This window comes from Ambystoma mexicanum, chromosome 4p (genome assembly GCF_040938575.1).
Source record: "Ambystoma mexicanum isolate Mex_15411 chromosome 4p, UKY_AmexF1_1, whole genome shotgun sequence".
NCBI lineage: Eukaryota > Metazoa > Chordata > Amphibia > Caudata > Ambystomatidae > Ambystoma > Ambystoma mexicanum.
Genome location: NC_090927.1, coordinates 1,058,815,173 through 1,058,835,033, shown reverse-complemented (window position 1 = coordinate 1,058,835,033; position 19,861 = coordinate 1,058,815,173). Strand labels below are relative to the sequence as shown.

Below are 19,861 nucleotides of genomic sequence, written 5' to 3'. Positions count from 1 at the left end.
CCCTGCGCACCCCTCGGTATACACGTACCCCGCTCGCGCAAGGCCAATCGTGTGTAAAACTCCCTGCGCACCCCTCGGTATACACATACCCTGCTCGCGCAAGGCCAATCGCGTGTAAAACTCCCTGCGCACCCCTCGAAAATACACGTACCCCGCTTTCACAAGGCCAATCGCGTGTAAAACTCCCTGCGCACCCCTCGGAATACACGTACCCCGCTCGTGCCAGGCCAATCGCGTGTAAAGCGCACTCGCATGCCCCCATATTTGTGCACCCATGTGGTGAGGAGCCACATGCAGCCCACACCAGAGGGGAGCCACATACAACCATGGACATGCCCCGCAGGCAGCCCATCCACCCTCCCCATGCCCCACAGGCAGCCCATCACCCCTGGACATGCCCCGCAGACAGACCATCAACCCTGACCATGCCCAACAGGCAGCCCACCCACCCTCCCCATGCCCCACAGGCAGCCCATCACCCCTGGACATGCCCCGCAGACAGCCCATCAACCCTGACCATCCCCCACAGGCAGCTCATCCACCCTCCCCATGCCCTGCAGACAGCCCATCAACCCTCCCCATGACCTGCAGGCAGCCCATCAACCCTCCCCATGCCCCACAGGCAGCCCATCAACCCTCCGCATGACCCGAAGGCAGCCCAACACCACTGGACATGCCCCCCGGCAGCCCATCAACCCTCACCATGACCTGCAGGCAGCCCATCCACCCCCCATGCCCCGCAGGCAGCCCACCTACCCTCCCCATGCCTCACAGGCAGCCCACACCACGGGGGGACTTTTTCCACACAATTTACCTGGCGCGAGCGGGGTACGCGTTATCCGAGGGGCGCGAGGGGAGTTTCACATGCGATTGGCCTGGCGTGAGTGAGGTACGCGTATTTCAGCAGTACGCGGGGAGTTTTACACGTGATTTCACTGGCGCGAGCAGGGCACGTGTATTCCGAGGGGTGCACAGGGAGTTTTACACGCGATTGGCCTGGTGCGAGCGGGTTACGCATATTCCAGGGGTGCGCGTGGATTTTTACCCGTGATATCGCTGGTGCGAGCGGGGTATGCGTATTGCGAGGGGTGTGTGGGGAGTGTTATACCCAATTTTGCTGGCGTGAGCAGGGTAAGCGTATTTGAGGGGTGTGCAGGGAGTTTTACAAGCGATTGGCCTGGCGCGAGTGGGGTAAGCATATTCCGAGGGGTGCACAGGGATTATTACACATGATTGGGTGGTGCGAGTGGGGTACACATATTCCGAGGGGTGCGCATATTCCGAGGGGTGCGCTGGGAGTTTTACACGCGATTTTGCTGGCGTGAGCAGGGTAAGCGTATTCCGAGGTGTGTGCAGGGAGTTTTACATGCAATTTTGCTGGCACGAGCGGGGTACGCATATTCCGAGGGGTGCGCAAGGAGTTTTACACGCGATTGGCCTGGCGCGAGCAGGGTACGACTATTCCGAGTGGTGCATGGGGAGTTTTACACACGATTTCGCTGTCATGTGAGGGCTGAATGGCGTTTTTAGCACATTTTCGTGGTTGGGGGGCTGTATGCTGGTCCACTGGCCTTTGCGCCATGTTTTTGGCGCACGGGTCGGGTTTGGTGGCGTAACTGGCACTGCTGCAGGGTCGCTGCGCCACTCTGTGCCACGGCTGGCTATGGATGTAAGTATCCATGAATACGCTGTGCATGTAAATGGGTTTTGCCGCATGCAGCTCGCGCATGCTGCAAGCGCATGCAGCTAGCGCACGCTGGCGCACACTCCCTCTCTGCGCTGCCCGCGTGCACTGCTTCTGCGCCAAATTCTATGAATTAACCCCACATTGTTTAAAAAAGGCATGATTCTACTCTATAGTACCACTGTGTACAAAGCTCACAAGTTGTGGCGGCCATCTTTTAACATCACCCCACCATGTATAACATAGGGAACAATATTCTTCACAAAGTGCACAGTGCCAGTAAATAGTTATACATTTCACAAAATCCATGAATACATCAATATAAATGAATACAAACTTATTTTCCTTCTAACTAAAAACACATGAGATTTCATAATCAAAACACCAACAACACGATGAAGTCAAAAAGGAATGCATATAAAACCACCATAAATACGTTACAAATATATAAACTTCCACAAATTTAATTCACAGCTGACAATAAGATTAGGGCACTATTTAGATGGAGCGATCCGCAATGGGCCCGAATGTGATTTATATATATATATTATGTTGATAAAGCTCAAATGAAAAAAATAAAAATCCAATTGCCAGCCAGATATCAATGATGTGTACGTTGAAATCCCGGGCCAAGAAAAGTGGTGCCCCCACCTGGAGGCATCTGGGTACCTTGATAATGGCAGCAGGGTGCTCATAGAGTGCAGTGCACAGGCTTTATCTGTATGGAGCAGTATTTCTTGCTGTTAAAATTGGATCCATCTATCATGTTTTGCTAGCTTTTCACAGCAAGTGCATCTCTGTTCTCTTTGCTTGGACTTGGCAGATGACTCCATCACAGTGTTCCAAGAACTGAAAGACCTGTTGAAGAAGAATGCCACAGTGGAGTCCTCCATTGAGTGGCTGGACAACGTGGTAGAGCAGCGGGTGATCAAGGTACTGTCTTGATTGGTGAGATGTTTTTCTTGTCCCATGGTGAGGTACAGGATTGTGTGATGTTTCTTCTTCTGATTGCCCGTGTGGTTGGACAAACACACATGCTTGTGCATGTGCATGTTCACGCACACAGAGACACAAAGATGTACAGCGTGATCTGAAGTGACTATAAGATAACAAGATTTAGAAACAAGGGTGCACACCAAGGATCTTGCAAAAACACCATTGTTAATGCCACCTGCTGTTTTAACTGCAACACTACTGGTTTTTAATTTTCCATCATCAAACATGTATTTTTGTGCGATTCCATGTAATGTGTTTACTGTTGAGCAATATGAATTTTAGGCAGATAGCAAAAATGAGAGGCCACTATTTTTCAGCCTAACACGATGTCATGATTGTCTTCTCATACATCCTCCATGAGTTCGTTCTATGGGCACTAGTTAGTAGGCCCGAGAAGGCACTAATGTCTGTCTTCATTTTAGCATCTAGACTGTGGGCCTCATTACATGGACGGCGGTGGACCAAGGTGCTATTAGCACCTTGGTCCATGCCGGTTAAAATACCGGCACCGCCTTGGTGGAAAGGAGAATTACCGCCCTATTCCAAGGTTGGTGGGGCGGTAATTCCCCCTTCCCCCATTGCCCTTCCCCATTCCCATTTTTTGCCCCATAGGGCATAATGGGAATGGGGAAGGTGCTAGTTACGGCACCGCAAATTGCGGTGCTGTAATTAGCTCCCTGGTCCCTTTGCGGGTTGGTTTTTAACGCCTGCAAAAAGCAGGCGTTAAATTCTCCAACCCGCAAAGGGACCTCGTAGTAAGGCGGTAAGGATTTACCGGTACCGGTAAAATACCGGTACCGGTAAACCCTTACCGCCTACCGCGTAATGAAGCCCTATGTGTGCATCTTTGTATGTGTGCGATTTATATTCCATGTGCCTACTTATTAGGAAATGGAGCCTTGTACAGAAAATCAGGAGAATGCAGAGAGATGGATAAGGATAGCAGGGTATGGTCAAAGGAAAGAGCCGAGAGATGTACTGTCAGAGTGGTTGACGGGGGGCAAGGTGTTCAATGAAGAACATAGCCTTTTGATCCCATCTGAAGAGTGATCGAGACTGGGACAATCTGATGTTGTATCACTTATAGGAGTGTGGTATTCTATGAAATAATGAATACTACCTGACTGCAATGCCCGTGCCTAGGCAGTCTCATACAGAGTTTATAGATGAAGATCCCGGAACAGTATTTTTCATCCAACACAAACCGAAGCTGCTCACTCAACCTCTGTCATATCAGTAAACACAATGATGACTACTGAGATTGTTTTCTCATGGCAGGGAGCACTGCAATATCAATCAAGATTAAAGGGAGAGTTAATCATTCACATGTCGTAAATCCTTGCATTGCCTTTTTCCTTCTGCTCACTTTAACGATTCATTTGCAGTGGACGTGGAAAAGATTGCTTGGTTTACAGTAAATTCTCTCAGTCGATAAAGTGAGCCCTCAAGGTGATCCTTAACTAGGTGAAAGCCTCCCATGTACTATACTGAACTACAAAGATGAATACCTAAAACAAACCGCTGATATTGGGGAACACAACAAAAAAATCAAAAATGTCCTCCTGTAGGCTGACATTCACAGGAGTACTCCGGTCTGACAGAACTCCATCAAACTTTAAAAATGCATCCCAGAACTCCCTGAAATAGGTGCACAATAACAATACTGGCGATTGTTTTTGTATTGCCTTATTCATCGACACAGTAGTTTGAGTCCCCTTGTTTTGAAAATCTATGGTTGTTTGAAATATTTATTGGAAACTGTGTGGCTGCCTAAAGCTATGATCATCTGAGTTCGTTTCTTTTTTCTAGACTTTTGACTAAATGCTTACATTGTATTCCCAGTGGTTCGACTCAATATCATAACAGTACATTTTTTATTTTGAACACTTCATTTCATGTATGCATACAATACATCTTGGCCCCAAAGTCTAAGTCAATCATTGTAGGGAGACATTACAATAGACTGGTGTCAGAAATCCAAATTGTGTGATATGATTTGTAGTATAGGTTGTACGTCAGGTCACATCCTTTGGCAGCAGTGACTTCCAGTTAATAAGATGCTCCATTGAAAACATATAAATTGCAAAATTCTTTTCTGCTTTGAAAAACCTGACAAAACTCAATGTTTTGCTTCCTGGAGCATGTACATGCATGTGTTAACATAATGAATCATAAGAATGTGTGATGATGTCCCTTTTAAGACTGTGAGCCATGACCATATCATGGCATGCTCGTAATAAAAGGAGTTTCCCGCTGGCTCGTGCAACAGTACGGTGGTGGACGCCATGGATGGTGTACCTGGGTCTGACTCATTCATTAATGTAAAGCCGTGTGACCGCGGCCCTGTTTCTAATAACGCTGTGTGCCCACGGCAACATGTCTGCTGGTTTGTGTGATCCTGGTGCTAGCCACAACATTGGTGACAAAGGCTGAAGGGACCCCATGGTGCTGAGGACGCCTGCCTGTGTCTCGCTCAGCATTCTCTCTAACCGTGTGGAAGCGGCTGCATTCAGTGAGGAAGTGTTTATTTTGTTTATCGTCGCGGCCATACCCCTGTGACTGCAGGTGGCAGTGCATGTTTGCACTTTGCCGAGGCCCACACTCCTCCCTGGTTGGTCCCATGCCGCAACAGCAGTGATCTCTCTGTGCTCTTTGTTCGGAGCAGAAAAAAATAAAAGGTGCCTGTTGTGCGCTCCAGGTCAGAGCGGGGTAAATATAAAGGAGCATGTAGCATGCTCCGTGAACAGTGCAAGAAAGAAAAAAACAGTGGCTTTTTGCGCTCCGTGCTCAGAGCTAGAGGCCAACAACAAAAAAAAATGGTGAAGAATTGGTTGTGGCACGTGCGTGAACAGAGCTTGGGGAAAAAAAGGGGATGTGGTTTTGGTGCGCTCTGTGAACAGAGCTAGTAGAAAATAAACATGAAAAAAAGTGTATTGTGTGTCCTCCATGACCTGAGATCTATAAAAAAATAAAAATAAAAGGGGATTCCTGTGCGCTCCCTGCATCTGCAGGAGATCCCCCCCTACCTCCTTTGTATTGGAGACATGAGACCGTGCCTTGCCTGACACCAGCTATCGTGCCAATACCGCAGAGGGTATTTGCAAGAGGATATCCATTGAGACAACCCTATGGAATGAATCCTCAATTTGATGACAACCTACAGGAGGAACTCCCTGAAGGAATATGAGAAAGCACTAAGAAAATGAACTGATGACATAATTAATAAGTGTGCACAACGTCCCGATATACTGAATGAAGACAATGGAGGTCATTACAACCTTGGTGCTAAGTACACCAACTTTACCACCATGGTGTAAACTACGTTTGGCGGATTCCAAGGTGAGTGGGGCGGTAAATCCCCATTTCCCATTTTCCCTTCCCCATTCCCATTTTTGCCCCATAGGGCATAATGGGAGTGGGGAAGGCGCCAATTACGCCACCGTAAATTACGGTGGCGTAATTAGCATCATGGCGGATTAGCGCCATGGATTTTAACGGCTGCTAAAAGCAGGCGTTAAAATCAGAATCAGGCGTTAAGGGTTAACGGTGGCGTTAACCCTTAACGCCTGAGTTGTAATGAGGGCCAATGTATGAATCATAGATGACAAATGACGAAGGAAAGAATTAAGTGACCTAGCAAAGTGGAAAAGAAGATTACATGTTAACAAAGTACTGCAGAAAACAGAAGTTCAATAAATGTGCAGACGATGAAACGCAAGGTAGATCAAGTCATCTTATATGCTAGCTATGAGTAGTGAATAGAATGCAGGCGAAGCTGCCATTGTACAGAAACTGGACATTGGCATCATGAAATAAATAGGCCAGAAACAAAGAAAGGAGAATGAAAAGCTGTCTTGCAGTAGAATAGCAGGCTAGTGAAGCTGCGTGGCGAGGTTGTCTGGCCTGAAATCAAGATCCTAGAAATCGAGGTCAGCTATCTACTCTGAAGAAGAACAAGTGTGCTGAGGATGCATCCTCTCACGTTAAGGTGCAAGAAAGAACACAAGGGATGCCAGGTTTTAATTTATTTAAAGCATTTAAAAGCTGCAGAAAGGACCAACTCGTGGTCTCTTGTGACGTGAGCCAAGGAATGAAATAGAGTTCGAACTTGGAGTTCCAGACACGATAGTGAGTTCCCTCACTCCCGTGCATTCCCGGGATGAGAATACTCTGCAAGACCAAGTACAAAGACAATTTCATGGCAGAAGACATGGGTGATGAGAGATACTGGGCTAATTGGGTGGTGAGGTAGCACCATGTCTATCTCCCTGCACCTGGGTCTGGGCTTACTGTCATGATGCCTACCTCCAAGGAGCCAGGTTCGGCCCAGCAACCCCAGAGGCAGGCATCATTCCCCCCAGGGAAGTGCCAGCGGGCCCAAGCTGGGGCCCTTTGGACACAGTCCTGGCGCCTTAGGCGCCAGGCTCATGTTAGACCCCTGTCCTGGCGCCTTAGGTGCCAGGCTCATAAAGCTAGACATGTGTTCAAGTGTTTAAATGTGCACTTACCTGAGGCAGACCATGCTGCTACATCCAGGCCCTCTTGAGGCCTGAATGGAACTACTTTACCTGTGGGACTACTTTCCACCTGGGTGTGGTCAGGGAAGGATACATACCTGATCGGTGGAAGGATACATATCTGGAACTTCTTCCAAAGCTATTTAAACCACGCCCGATCAGCAACTCACGCTTCGCGTTGTTCTGCTCCTCGCAGCTGGACGCTCACTGTGTCAGCTCCTGCATCTGGACTTCAGCCACGCCTGTCAGCATCCTGGGTCCCCTGCAAGGGGAGATAAGAGAGAATTGGAGAGAAAGAAGACCTTACCTGCTAAAGCTGCATCACAGAGACATCACACCGACGATCCTGAAAGGGAAGACATCATTTTAAAAGCATTTCGCTTCGATCGCTGCAGCGCTGCATTTCACTCACCTTTCCTGGGCGCCTCCATCTTCAGCAACGATCATCCAGATCCGCACCCACTTCCCTGAGCCTAGAGAGAAAAAGACAAGAAAACAAGGTGAGAGAAGGAAGGGAATAGGAAAGGCTCAGTTTCCTTCTAAGACTTACTTGTTGGGTCATTCCCATTTCATTTCGGGTCCTGCCGCTTCCTGGCATTCCGGACCCCGGCCCCTATGGGGAAAAAAGACAAAGACATTGAATGAGCGAATGCAAAGACATTACCTGAACGCTCATCCAGAACTTACCTGTCATTTACTGGAACTGCACGTTTCACTTCGGGTCGGTGCCATATCTCCGGCATTCTGAACCCCGGCCCCTAAGGCGAAAAAGACATAAGCATTAGCGCTTGCTGCAAAAAGACAATGAACATTATTATTTAGCTTGAACTTTTGAACTTGCAACAGAACTCTTACAACGCCTCACCTGAATAGTCAAGCTTATTTTGAACTCCCATCAAACCTCAATCCAGTGAAGTAACTGGGTTTCAACGCGCCCCTGCATCAGAAGCACGATGGAGAACTCATCCTTCCAGACCCTAAGGTGAGACTTCACGGGGAATCGTGGAAGGGTATCATGGAGGGTTGGAAGGGAGTGGGAGGCTTGAGCATTATTCCGTCAGTAGGTAATACTCCCTTTTCACGCACAGGGGAATATTCCTGCGAGCCAGGAAAGCCAGAGTAGAGGGGCCCTTCCTGTCCATCTTCAGAGTCCTGCGCTTCACCATTGAAGAAGCATCAGCACTTGAAGCCAGACCTGCGCCTCTGTGGGAATCAGGTGAGCGTGACAGAATGCAAAGCCTACCCACAATTTCCCACCCGGGCGCTATGGAGACTTCCGAGACAGATCAGCTGGCCCAGCTTTTGGGGGAATTACGGGCAGAAGCGCACTCAGCCCGCCAGGAGACTAACGCTCTCAAAAGAGAACTGATCCTATCAAAGGAAAGAACAGATGACCTGGCCAAAAGGTTATTGCAGGCCCAGGCAGGGCACACTCCTTTACCTAATTCCGGAGGTACTTCCACATATATGGGTTTGAATAACCCGGTACAAATCAACCTACCTGGACACATGCCTTTGGCCCCGCCTGAACGTTTTGCGGGGGATCCCAAGAAATATGCCGTCTTTGTGAACCAATGTCGTTTACACTTTCTATGCAGACCCGGGGCCTTCCCTAACGACCAGACCAAGGTAGCCTTTATACTATCTTACCTCAGTGGCAGTGCTGCCGATTGGTCTATTCCATTGGTAAATCAGGATGATCCCATTCTCCAGAATTTTCAGGGTTTCCAGGCCAGCATGGAATGATTGTTTGCTCGACACTCTCAAGGACAGGCCCTTGATAACAAACTGCTATCCTTACGACAAGGTAATCAGGATCTCCTGTCCTACGTTGCCACCTTTAATAGACTGGTTGTGGAAACTGGATGGCCGGAAAACAAAAGGATCACATTGTTTCATCGAGGCCTGCGCGGAGAGTTTAAGGATGATCTAGCTCAGATAGTAGATCCACCCCAGGTCTGCGCAGGCTACATAGACTTGGTGGTTCAACTTGATCACAGACTTTAAAATAGAAAAGCAGATCGGTTCAAGTACGAAATCCGAGTACCAATCAAAACCCACGCTAACTCCAAGAGTACCGACGTATCCGAATCTATGCAAATCGGCGGTGTTAAAGGACCATTAACGCAGAAGGAACGAGAGAGAAGGCGGCAAATGCAACTTTGTCTGTATTGCGGGACTTCCGGTCACTTTCTTCGAAATTGTCCAGTTAAACCACCTAAGAAGGTGGTTGGAGCCACTGATAACGATTTATTGACACCTGATTCGGGAAACGACCTAGCCCGACAAGCGTAGGGGTCCGCTTGCCGAGCTTGAAAACAGACTCTTTGACCTCGCATTTTGTCATGCCAATGGTGCTAGTGGACCCAAAACAGCCTCAGCAGTTGCATGCTATAAAAGCATACATCGACAGTGGAGCTATTGGAAATTACATAGACCGTGAATTGGCTTCCAGGATTAAGCTCCCTCTCCGCCCGAAAGTAACCCAAGATGTCATTACTACAGTAGATGGAACCGAAATAGCCTCAGGGCCTGTAACGCATTCCACTGTTGAAATGATACTGGTGGGTCAGGATGGACATCGGGAAGCAATCGTGTTTGATGTGATCAAGGCCCCACAATTTCAAGTAATTCTTGGAATTCCTTGGTTAGAAACACATAATCCCAGAATTGACTGGCGAGCAAAGAAGATAAGTTTTCCTGATTGTGAACCAACTTGTTATCCAAGAAATCCAGTTATGGGTCTAACCTCAACAACTTCCACCCCTGTACAGCTACCGTCAGAATACCAAGAATTCCAAGACGTTTTTCAGAAGGAACAGGCTATCACGTTACCTCCCCATCGGTCTTATGATTGCCAAATCGATCTGGTACCCAATGCTCAACTACCTTGTAGTAGGATTTATGCTCTTACGGAACCTGAGAACCTGCAATTGCGTCAGTATTTAGATCAGTACCTAGCCAATGGTTTTATTCGCCCGTCCAAGTCTCCAGTCTCCTCAGCTCTGTTCTTCGTGCCGAAAAAAGAGGGCGACCTTAGAACATGTATAGACTATCGCGCCCTAAATCAAATAACGATTAAGAATCGTTATCCTCTGCCCCTGATCCCTGAGCGTATCGACCAGGTGAAAGACGCTTGTGTGTACACCAAGTTAGATCTCCGAGGAGCTTATCATCTGGTGCGTATAAAAGAAGGCGACGAATGGAAGACTGCATTCCGCACCAAATTTGGGCTCTTCGAATATCAGGTGATGCCCTTCGGTTTGTGCAATGCACCTGCCGCCTTTCAGTACTTTATGAATGATGTTCTTCGGGAACTTATCGATGTCTGTGTCATTGTTTATATTGACGACATCCTGGTGTACTCTTCTTCAGAATCCGATCACAGAAAACATCTTAGGGCAGTTCTTGAGAAATTGCGCCAGCACAGACTATTTGCAAAGCTCGAAAAATGCATTTTCCATACCACAGAAGTTGAGTTTCTCGGATTCATCCTGACACCTCAAGGAGTCCGAATGGACTCGCGAAGGGTGGACGCCATCCTCAAATGGCCATCTCCTAGCTCGGTGAAGGGAGTTCAGAGCATGCTCGGCTTCGCCAATTTCTATCGAAGATTCATCCCGGAATTTTCCCGAACAGTCCAACGCATCACAGCTCTCCTAAAGAAAAACAAACGCTTTGAATGGACTCTTGAGGCCGAACAAGCCTTCCAGGACCTGAAAACCAAATTCACCTCTACACCTGTATTGAAGCACCCAGATCTCCCTTACATTGTGGAAACCAACGCATCCAGTTCGGCCATGGGAGCTGTCCTGTCGCAAAGAGACCCAGAAACTAACCAACTACACCCTGTGGCCTTTTGGTCCAGGAAATGTTCTCCTCTTGAAATCAACTACGCAATTACCGACAAAGAGTTACTGGCTATTAAATCTGCTTTCAAGGCTTGGAGTCACTACCTTCTCGGGGCAAGACACACCATCACCGTAATTACGGACCACAGAAATTTACAGTATTTAAAGACAGCCAAAGCTCAATCTTCACGACAACTCCGATGGGCTCTATTCTTTGCGGAATTTGATTTTGTAATTACCTATCGCCCTGGCTGCAAGAATGGTAAAGCGGACGCCTTATCCCGGATTGGCATGGAAGAACCCAATTCGAGTTTAGAACCTGTGCCAATCATACCTGAACAAAGAATCTTAGGCCTATCTTCATTGCAAACTATTGAGGACATCCAAACGCAAGTAAAACAACTTATAAACTCTTCAGCCTTACTGGAATGGAGTCAAAAGGGTCCTCATTACACCGTTAAGGATGATTTACCCTACTTCCAGGAGCGGTTGTTTCTGCCAAGTAAAGAATTGCAAGAACTTGTTATTGCCCATCATCATGAATCATTAATGGAAGGACACCCTGGTATCGCTAAAACAGAGGAAAAAATCAAACGCCACTTCTGGTGGCCTTCTTGGAGAAAAGACAAAGTCTTTTGTATTGTCTTGCGGAATTTGCGCCCAAAACAAGGGTCAAAAGAAAAGGCCAGCCGGCCTACTTCAACCCTTGGATATTCCACCGGCACCTTGGCACACCTTGTCAATGGACTTTATAACTGACCTGCCTCCTTGTGCTGGTTACAACACTATCCTTGTAATTGTGGATCTATTCTCCAAAATGGCCCACTTTATCCCTTTAAAAGGCTTGCCTTCAGCTTCCACCTTGGCCAAGGAATTTCTGGAGAATATAGTTCGCATACATGGTTTCCCTTCCATATTAGTCTCGGATCGTGGAAGTCAATTTATCTCCCATTTTTGGAAGAAGTGTTGCCAACTAGCACAAATAGATGTGCGGTTATCCACCAGTCACCACCCCCAGACCGACGGACAAACCGAGAGAACCAATTAGACTCTCGAGCAATATCTTCAGTGCATGTTACACCAATCCGAGTTAAATTGGAAAGACATCCTTTGGATCGCAGAATATGCATACAACAATTCAGTGCATTCTGGAACCGGACAAACTCCTTTTTATACTTTGTATGGTCACCACCCTCGGACCTCTGACCTAGATCCACCTCTGACCCTGGAAATGCCCGCAGTAAATCATCTGCATTCCACAATAACCCGAGCCTTCAAAGAAGCTGCAACTCATTTACAGCAAACCAAGAAAAAGTATAAAGAAAACGCTGATTTGCACCGAAGTAAAACTCCTCCTTATGAAGTAGGAGACCAGGTATGGCTAGCAACGAAACATTTACCCCTCAAGGGCCCGCGAACCTTCAATCCCAGATTCATAGGACCCTATCCCATCAAGGCTATCATCAATCCCATGGCCTTTAAACTGGATTTACCGTCTAACATGCGTATTCATCCAGTTTTTCATGCATCACTTTTGAAGCCAGTACAACCAGGGACCCGACTGTCCAAGCCTCCAGACCCAGTTCAAATTGAAGGGGAATTAGAATTCGAAGTTAAAGACATTTTAGACTCCAAGGTGTTAAAGTCAAAACTCTTCTATCTTGTTGACTGGAAGGGATATGGACCTCAGGAGAGATCGTGGGAGCCTAGTAACCATGTTCACGCACCTCGATTAATACAAAAGTTCCACCGGAGATTTCCGAACAAGCCAAAACCCCCGGAGGGAACAACCTTGGGAGGGGCCTTGAGGGGGGGTAGTGTCATGATGCCTACCTCCAAGGAGCCAGGTCCGACCCAGCAACCCCAGAGGCAGGCATCATTCCCCCAGGGAAGCTGGGGCCCTTTGGACACAGTCCTGGCGCCTTGGGCGCCAGGCTCATGTTAGACCCCTGTCCTGGCGCCTTAGGCGCCAGGCTCATAAAGCTAGATATGTGTTCAAGTGTTTTAATGTGCACTTACCTGAGGCAGACCATGCTGCTACATCCAGGCCCTCTTGAGGCCTGAATGGAACTACTTTACCTGTGGGACTACTTTCCACCTGGGTGTGGTCAGGGAAGGATACATACCTGATCGGTGGAAGGATACATATCTGGAACTTCTTCCAAAGCTATTTAAACCACGCCCGATCAGCAACTCACGCTTCGCGTTGTTCTGCTCCTCGCAGCTGGACGCTCACCGTGTCAGCTCCTGCATCTGGACTTCAGCCACGCCTGTCAGCATCCTGGGTCGCCTGCAAGGGGAGATAAGAGAGAATTGGAGAGAAAGAAGACCTTACCTGCTAAAGCTGCATCACGGAGACATCACACCGACGATCCTGAAAGGGAAGACATCATTTTAAAAGCATTTCGCTTCGATCGCTGCAGCGCTGCATTTCACTCACCTTTCCTGGGCGCCTCCATCTTCAGCAGCGATCATCCGGATCCACACCCACTTCCCTGAGCCTAGAGAGAAAAAGACAAGAAAACAAGGTGAGAGAAGGAAGGGAATAGGAAAGGCTCAGTTTCCTTCTAAGACTTACTTGTTGGGTCGTTCCCATTTCATTTCTGGTCCTGCCGCTTCCTGGCATTCCGGACCCCGGCCCCTATGGGAAAAAAGACAAAGACATTGAATGAGCGAATGCAAAGACATTACCTGAACGCTCATCCAGAACTTACCTGTCATTTACTGGAACTGCACGTTTCACTTCGGGTCGGCGCCATATCTCTGGCATTCCGAACACCGGCCCCTAAGGGGAAAAAGACATAAGCATTAGCGCTTGCTGCAAAAAGACAATGAACATTATTATTAAGCTTGAACTTTTGAACTTGCAACAGAACTCTTACAACGCCTCACCTGAATAGTCAAGCTTATTTTGAACTCCCATCAAACCTCAATCCAGTGAAGTAACTGGATTTCAACGCGCCCTTGCATCAGAAGCAGGATGGAGAACTCATCCTTCCAGACCCTAAGGTGAGACTTCACGGGGAATCGTGGAAGGGTATCGTGGAGGGTTGGAAGGGAGTGGGAGGCGTGAGCATTATTCCGTCAGTAGGTAATACTCCCTTTTCACGCACGGGAATATTCCTGCGAGCCAGGAAAGCCAGAGTAGAGGGGCCCTTCCTGTCCATCTTCAGAGTCCTGCGCTTCACCATTGAAGAAGCGTCAGCACTCGAAGCCAGACCTGCGCCTCCGTGGGAATCAGGTGAGCGTGACACTTACGTGCTGCTAAATGAACCAAATCTTCCAGACATGACACAAGCCTGCCAACCAATTGTATTAGTTCGTATAATAAAGGACCTTATAGTTTAGAAGACCAATGAAACACAGTGTAACTATTTTTTTCTTAAATTACATGTTTGAAGAGGTAGGCATAAGCTGTCCACCTGATAAAGAACAGCCAATAACAATTCTAGCTCCTATATGATTGTATATCTGTATGTTTGCCTTAGCCAATCCCGACCCTTGATGGGTTTTTCTCTATTGCCACGTAGTATGACGTCACTCTGATGCGTAATGGAGAATATGAAATTTATTTTTTTGTGCAAATCATTGAGAGACTGAGCGTATGTCTGTTCATGTTCATTGTAACCTCCCTGTTTTAAATAATTGCTAATAAAAGAGTAACTTGCCATATTCTTGAGTTTGTCTGGTTATTTGGACTCCAAATTATTCAGGTGTAATCCCATGCATTAACAAATGCATGTTCCAAGGGCCATAAACTCAGAAATAAAGAAGGCGGAAATGCTGGTAACTTAAACCTGTCAGAGAAGAGGAGATATGCTGGCGATTTAAGCCTAACATACACGGACGTGTCCAACAACAGGTACTGGTGGCCCTGTGAGGGCTGCGGCTCCAGTTCTGAGTACTTGTGTGCCCTCAACAGTTGGGAAAGACTGGGCTCTGAGTGTTCCCAACACCTTGCACATGTGCTCATTGTTTATTTATTTATTTTTGTTTATATATACAGGAGGAACAATGCTCTTTTGCTCACAAAAGAACGTACAAGAGATAAGAAATCAGATTTGAGTTTGAGGGACATTCAGACCAGGTTGTGGAGGGGAGTAAATGGATCAGTCACCGGGAAAAATACATAAGTGTACATACATAAATTAAGGACAACCAACATTGGACATTTTTAAGTGCAGGTAGGGGGATCGGCCAGCTGTGTTCGGGACATGACCATGATGGGTGAAGTGCTAGAATGGAGGCAGAGGAAGTGAGAGACAGAGGCGGGTTCGAGGTGAGGGAAAAATGTTAGCTAGCAGGCAGATGAGAGGTACATTAAGGGGTAACTCGGAGATGAGGAGGTAGGCTTTTAGTTTGGTTTTGAACAAATCCATGTAGACTGTTTCTCAGATGTCCGGGGGAAGAGAATTCCATGAATTCCATGCAAGTGTAGCAAGAAGAGAGAAAGAGCAGGAGCGAGAGGAAGCACAGGGCGGGTGAGGAGCCACAAGAGTAGTCAAGGAGGCAGAGCAGAGATTAAGAGAGGCTTATTGAGTTGGATAGAGGAGGATAGATAAAGTGATGCCTTACCATGGATAGATTTGTGAACCAGGAAAAGAAATTTAAACTAGTCGTGTTTTGCATCATCAGCCATCCTGCCTGGTGACGGTACGAGGAAGTAGGTGTGAAGTGAGGGAGTTCAAGGAGATTCCGGCTAGTGACGTTAATGATCTTGTCAAGAGGACCCAAAGCATAGTTGGGTAGACTAAAGAGGATACTGGCACAGTAGTCCAGTTTAGAGAAGACAATAGTGGTTAAGAAATGCTTGGCGGTTTTGAAAGGAAGGAGGTGTCTGATTTTCCTAATATTTACGAGGTTGAGGTGAGCTGCTGTTCCACTTTTGGAGATGAAAGTAGTGAAGGTGTGAGAAAGGTCATAGATGATGCAGAGGTTTCTAGTTGAAGAGGAGTAGTGGAGAGTGTCAGGTGGGAACTGGATAGGTAGACGAAGAGATGAGAGAGAGCTTTTGGCAGGGAAGAAGAGTACATCTGTTTTGGCAGAGTTTAACATCAGAGAGTGTAAAGCCATCCAATATTTAATGGCAGAGAGACAGTTGTACATTTGATCAGAGGAGGGTTCAGGAAAAGAGAAGAAGACTTGGGTGTCGTCCATGAAGAGGTGGTACCAGAAACCCAAAGGAGGAGATTAGTTCCCCCAAGAGCAGTAGTGTAGAGTGCGGACCCAAGGCAGAGCCTTGTGGAACACCAACAGTTAGAGGAGTGAGTTGAGAGATGTTGTTGCTGCAGGAGACAGAGAATTGGCGAGGTGCAAGGTAGGATTAAATTCATGCAAGGGGTTGATCGCGAATCCCAAGAAGAAAGAGAGTATTTAAGAGATCAGAGTGATCGACAGTGTCAAAAGAAGCAGACAGGTCAAGGAGAATTAGGAAATTAGATTTTTTTGAGTGCTTAGCAGAGGTGATGAAGTTGGACGCCTTCATGAGAGCAGTTTCGGTGCAGACACAGTAGCGAAAACCTGCTTGGAAGGGGTCTCAAATGTTGTGGATGTCTAAGAAATTGGTAAGACCGTTGAACACAACCTTTTTGAGAATTTTAGAGTAGTGCTGAAGGAGAGACGCAAGGTGAAAGTTAGCCGGTAGGTTCAGGTCAGCCCCTTGCTTTTTTAGGAGAGGGATGACCGTGGGTGTTTTGAAAACAGAGGGAAAGCAAGCAGAGTCGAAGGACAGGGTGAAGAGCTCAGCAAGGTGAGAGACCACTATAGGGGAAATAAGCTTGACTAGCTGAGGAGCAAGAGGGTCTGATGGGGCACAAGAGGGGTTTGCCTTCATCAATAGAGATAGCACTTCATCAATATTAGTGTGACTGAAGTGGGAGATGGAGGCAGAGGATGATGGTAGATTAGGCAGAGTGTACAATGTAGGAGGAGGGAGTGTGAGGAAGGTCAGAAGAGAGTCTCTAATTTTGGTAATTCTTGCAGCGAAGTATTCAGTTAGCTCATTAGCTGTGAGAGTGTAGTTGACAGTCAAAGACTTAGGAGGAGTGAGTTTAGGGTGCCCTGTAACCGGCGAAGATGGTTGGAGTGACAGTCAATGAGGGTTAGATAGAATTCCCTTTTAGCTCTGTCAAGAGTGGACTTGAGAGAGTTCAGGGCAGAGAGAAAGAGTTGCAGGTCCTCATGTGAGTGGGAACACCTCTGTTTGTGCAGCCGCTGACTCATGTCTGTGCAGAGACAGCATATGAATTGGGTGACCCATGGTTGACGATGCTGAGATTTAGGGGTGAAAGTAAGCAGTGGGAAGTGAGAGGAGAATGAGTCAGGGATTGGAAGCTGGAGAAGGCAGTGTTGGGGGAAGAGGTATTGGATGTGAACGAGTAGAGTTAGAACTTCGGTCAGAGAAAAGGGGGGTAATGGCAGAAGGTTTAAATGTCCTTTTTAGTAATAGGTGAAGTAAGTGGTGAGGAAAGGTCAGAGGGGGGAAAGGAGATGGTGGTGGAAACAATTGAGTGATCAGATATGCATGTGTGACAGTAGTATTACTGGCTGAGAGAGAGATGGAGATGAATAGGAGATCCAAAGAGGTACCCCCTGTGTGGGTAGGTAGGTTATGGATAGAGTGGAGAGCATGGTCACTAAGAAAAGACTGAAGTTCAGATTTATGAGAAGTGGTTGGAGAGGGAAGGTTAAAGTCTCCTACGAGAATGAGGTGATATTTAGTGGAAAGAGAATCAAGGAGTTGCTCAAGGTCATCAAAGAATGGCCCAGTGGGACCAGGAGGGTGATAGATGGAGATGATGTGAACCGAGTGAGGTAGAGCAATAGTAGAGATGGTGAATCCAAAAGAAGTAGGAGAGGACGTGGCATTGGGGATTTGTGAGGCATTGAGGCATGAAGAGGGTAGGTGTCCAAAGCTTCCATCTCTGCCAGTCATTCGAGGAGAGCGAACGCAGGATAGTTTGAAGTTGCTTAGAGCTGCCAGAGTGGCAGTGTCAGATGGAGAAATTCAGGTTTCAGTGATAGCAAGAAGGTCTAGGGGAGAAGAGCTGGAGTGAAAGTAGTCAGTGATAAAGGACATTTTGTTGCTTATAGACTGAGCATTCCAGAGTGCAATGCTCAGTTGATGGGGTTAGAAAGAGAAGAGAGGCAGAGGAAGAGACGCGAATAAAGCCCCACACAGGCAGAATAAAGCCCCCCACATGTGTGCGTCACAACATCAAGAGAAGAGCACACAAAGAGAGCGCTAGAGCGCGACCAAGATGGCCGCACTGGTGTGAGCTCCGACAGCACACCCATTAATCCTGGAAATAGCAGCAGATCCAGGGGCCATCAAACCCCCTCCAGCGACGGAACACCCCCCGCCAACAAGAAATACCACCCACCACCGCCTGCCAGGCGCGGACTGGGAGCGGAGGGGGGCCCCGGCCAGCCCCGGCCCATAGCCCATGACGGCATCCAAGGCACAGCGCTGCGGGCGATCCGGCCGTGACCTCCCGCTACGGGGAAACGGGTCTGCGAGAGAAGATCCGAGACACGCGACTGCCCCTGAGAGCCATAGAGCAACGGCTCGCGTGGATCGCTCCTAGGAATCGGAGCCGGCGAGCTCCAGCCAACCCACGGGCCCAACCCCCAGCGGCAACGCTAACAGTGCAAGCCGGGGCTCGCGGGAAGCAGCCCGCCCTTTCTGGAGTCCAGCAAGTCCGGGGGCCATCCAGCCCCCCAGAGGTGAGAGGATCGTACCAGGGGACCACTAAAGCGAAGGGGCACTCGCAGTAACTCCGCAGGCCGGGGGGTGCGTGGAAAAAAGCCCAACGCCCACACTATCACTCCGCAAGCCCCCGAGCCACTCGGCACAAGCACACGCCGAACCGGGGGGAAAAGCAGGCCCCGAAGACTACCCATAGCTCAGGACAACCCCAACTCGACCGGCGGAACCCCCCCTCGTGCCTAAATAAGCCCGAAATCCGGCAACCTCACAACCTCGGGCAACTCGCGAGGCACACAACACCCCGGACGATATACGGGACGGGGGCGGGCCCCCCCCTCGACCTCGCAATACCCAAGAAACAAAGCGTGCCGGCTGAAGCATACAGGACACAGGAGGCACCCACATCTGATATAAAACCCAGGCAAACCGCGGGAACAAAAAACACGCTACCAAAGACTGCCAAACACCCCCCACGAGAACACAGCAAGAGCGAAGGCATCCCTGATAATTTATTGACACACAGCCTTCACGATGGGAAAAACGGACAAAGCCCAACGGAAGTTGACATTTGAAGCGGGTGCCATAGTTAAGACCCCCAAAACAAGCGAGCGACATGAGCACCCCGAAGAAACTGTACCCCGAGACGCCGAACCCGCTCACAGTAGAGACATTAAAGAAATCCTCCTCGAATTAAAGGCGGGATCGGTAGCATAGACAGCAAACTTGACTCCCTGTCCACCAAGTTTGATCAACTACAACACCGGCTAGATAAACATGGAGACAGGCTCGACTCCGCTGAACAACGTATCTCCGACGTGGAGGACAACACATCCTCCATAGCCACCAAGGCAACAACACTAGAAGCACAGATGAAAGCGGTCATGGCCAAAAACGAAGACCTCGAAGGAAGATCACGCCGCAACAACATTAGGATTCTTGGAGTGAGAGAGCAGCAAAACACGGGAAAAATGGAGGTCTTCGTTGAAAACCTGTGCAAAGAATTATTCGGAGGCCCGCACTCTCCAACCTATTTGTGGTGGAACGAGCCCACAGGGTACCTACTAGCCGACCTATCCCCGGGGCGCCCCCCCGCCTGATCATAGCG

The 19,861-nt window shown here is 48.2% G+C and overlaps 1 protein-coding gene across 1 annotated transcript in view; it reads left to right on the top strand.

Moving 5' to 3' along the window:
- Positions 1–19,861, top strand: part of RFX6 (regulatory factor X6) — a 491,384-nt gene that overhangs the window by 389,612 nt on the left and 81,911 nt on the right. Inside the window, exon 13 of the mRNA XM_069605240.1 lies at positions 2,523–2,617. Within this exon, the coding sequence (XP_069461341.1) occupies positions 2,523–2,617 (95 nt within the window). The remainder of the gene's footprint in view (positions 1–2,522; positions 2,618–19,861) is intronic.